Consider the following 2,792-nt stretch of genomic DNA (forward strand, 5'->3'; position numbering starts at 1 on the left):
GTGTTCCTTCCACAGGTGGAACTCTCTCTCGGTCTCAGTTTCCAGCAGTTTTTATAACATTAGTAATTTCCAGAGTAAGCAGTTACACAATTTTGCAGAGCAAGCATTTAGTGTTCCCGTGCACAAATGGTTATCAGTGGCGTACGTGCACTGAGCCCCCTGGCTGTCGTCCCAGCCCGGTAGTTGTGTGCATGCATTGTTCTCTCTGGTTATCGTCCCAGCCCGGCACAGATCGCCAGTCCACCCCATGCTATGACACCCAAAGGGCCTTGAAATGTTATAACTTGCAACTCTCTCCATGGGAGAAGGGCCAGTTCCCACCACAGAGAAAACAGCTTTATATTTCTTTGTGTGCTGGTAGCTATAGGTCTGGAACAGCCAAACATGGCTGTACTTACGTCAAGACAATCAGACTCCCTGATTTCAAAATATATTACAAAGCAATAGCAGTCAAAACAGTATAGTATGACATGAAAATAGACACACAGATCTATGGAACAGAATAGAGAGGCCAGAAATAAACCAATGCATACAAAGTCAATTAATTTACAACAAAGGAACCAAGAATATACAATGGAGAAAGGATAGTCTCTTCTATAAATGATGTGGGGAAACTGGACAGCCACATGCCAAAGAATGAAACTAGACCTCCAACTTACACCATACACAAATGTTAACTCAAAATGGACTAAAGATTTGAATAGACCTGACAACATAAAACTCCCAGAAGAAAACATAGGTGGTAAGCTCCTTGACATCAGGCTTGGTGTGATTTTTTGGATTTGATGCCAAAAGGCAATCTGCAAATTGACAAATATTCAATGCATCGGGGAAGTCAAATTCTTAGCAAAAAAACAAAAACAAAAAAACAAAACCCAGCTTCCTCTGCAAATATAAGAAGCATTCAGTACAGGATAAGCTTTTTGGTAAATAAGAAAACATCCGTGAGGGGCCAGCCTGGGGGCGCAGCAGTTAAGTTCATGCACTCCACCTTGGTGGCCCAGGGTTTGCAGGTTTGAATACTGGGTGTGGACCGATACATCGCTTATCAAGCCGTGTGTGGCGGTGTCCCATATACAAAATAGAGGAAGATGGGCACAGATGTTAGCTCAGAGCCAATCTTCCTAAATCAAAAAAAAAAAAAAACATTAAAAAACAAAACAAAACATCTGTGACTCTCTGTTTTGTCTATTTATTTTGAATGAACTAAAAACAAAATAAGTTGGGCAAGAGTAGTATTCAACTCAGTACCTAAGACACAATAAAAGAATTTCAGTAAGACTTTGGGCTTTCAAAATAAGGGACAGCATTTAATGCAGTTTTATTTGTTATTTAGTTATATAACCAAGATATATTTGTTTATTAATTTTTCACTTTTCAAGAACTTTGATTGATTTATACCTAAAACCAAAATAAATACAATAAATTCAAAATATATCAATTGACTGCATGTGTACCCAGAGTCTATCAACTCTGCTGCCTATAAATATCTTAGGAAAATGTGCTATACATGTGTAGCTAAAACATGTTTTTAAATAAATGAACGTGTCAGATTGAGAGAGGAGATATATGAAAGGAAAATAGCTCTTGTTGACCATTATCCAATTTATTCTCTAGATTTCCCCTTCCCTAGTACCTTACTGAATGCTTTGGCCACACCTTTGTTGCGGAAGCTGTAGATAAGGGGATTCAGCATGGGGGTGAGAATGGTGTAGAAGGACGACACCATCTTGTCCTGGGTTGGGGAGCGGTTAGAAGTGGGTCGCATATATATGAACATGGCTGCTCCATAATACATCCCCACAACAAGAAGGTGTGAAGTACAGGTCGTGAAAGCCTTGTGCCGACCCTCCCCAGAACTCATGCGAATGACAGCCACAATTACACGAGTATAAGAGATAACAGTGAGTAATAAAGGGAACAGAAGCATTAATACACAACAGATAAAAGCAAGTGTTTCAAATGTGGAAGTATCAGTGCATGAGAGACTTAGGAGTGCAGGCACATCACAGAAGAACTGGGCGATTTCTCGGGAGCCACAATACGAAAAAGACAAAGTAGCGGCTACATCAACAATTCCATCAAAAGCACCAAGGATCCATGAAGAGGCAACCAGAAGTCCACGAATTTTCCAGTTCATCAGACTGGGGTACTGAAGAGGGTAGCAAATGGCAGCATAGCGGTCATAGGCCATGACAGCCAATAGGAAGCATTCAGCACCAAGGAGGGACACGTAGAAGAAGATCTGGGCTTCACATCCTGCTACAGAAATGAACCGCCTGCCAGATGAGTAGTTGCAGGCCATTTTGGGTACAGTGGTGCAGATGAGCATGAGGTCCATGAGGGAGAGTTGACTGAGGAGGAAGTACATGGGGGTGTGGAGCCGGGTATCCAGGTAGATGAGGAGAATCATGAGAGTGTTTGCCAAGAGTGCCACCGTGAAGATGCCCAGGACCAGAGAGAAGAGGAAGATGTGAGTGGGAGTGTGACTGAAGATTCCCATCAGGATAAAGTCAGAGCTAAATGTCCGATTCTCCCATTCCATGATGAATATTCTCTTTATCTAGAACCATAAGAAGTTATAAAAGTTAAACATTTGGATAGTTATTTATTCACTGTTTACTCTGTGCATGGTGCTCTGGTACCAACATACATGATATGAGCAGAGGCTTTGCAGTCGGGTAGCATTAATCACAATCAAGCTCCACCTCTACAGACTTGCATATCCTCTGACAAGTTATTTCAATGTGTTTCATTTTACTTCCTTTACAAAGCAGAAATGACTTTCTAAT

At 41.3% G+C, this 2,792-nt stretch overlaps 1 protein-coding gene across 1 annotated transcript; it reads right to left on the reverse strand.

Moving 5' to 3' along the window:
* Positions 1 to 1,506: 1,506 nt before the first annotated feature.
* On the reverse strand, positions 1,507 to 2,545 carry LOC101403556 (olfactory receptor 2M3-like). Its single transcript, XM_004443206.2, has one exon. The coding sequence runs from the start codon at positions 2,543 to 2,545 to the stop codon at positions 1,607 to 1,609; it is 939 nt and encodes a 312-aa protein (XP_004443263.1). The 3' UTR covers positions 1,507 to 1,606.
* Between the last annotated feature and the right edge of the window lie 247 nt (positions 2,546 to 2,792).

Source organism: Ceratotherium simum, chromosome 13 (genome assembly GCF_057802395.1).
Source record: "Ceratotherium simum simum isolate JZ-2026a chromosome 13, ASM5780239v1, whole genome shotgun sequence".
Classification (NCBI taxonomy): Eukaryota; Metazoa; Chordata; class Mammalia; order Perissodactyla; family Rhinocerotidae; genus Ceratotherium; species Ceratotherium simum.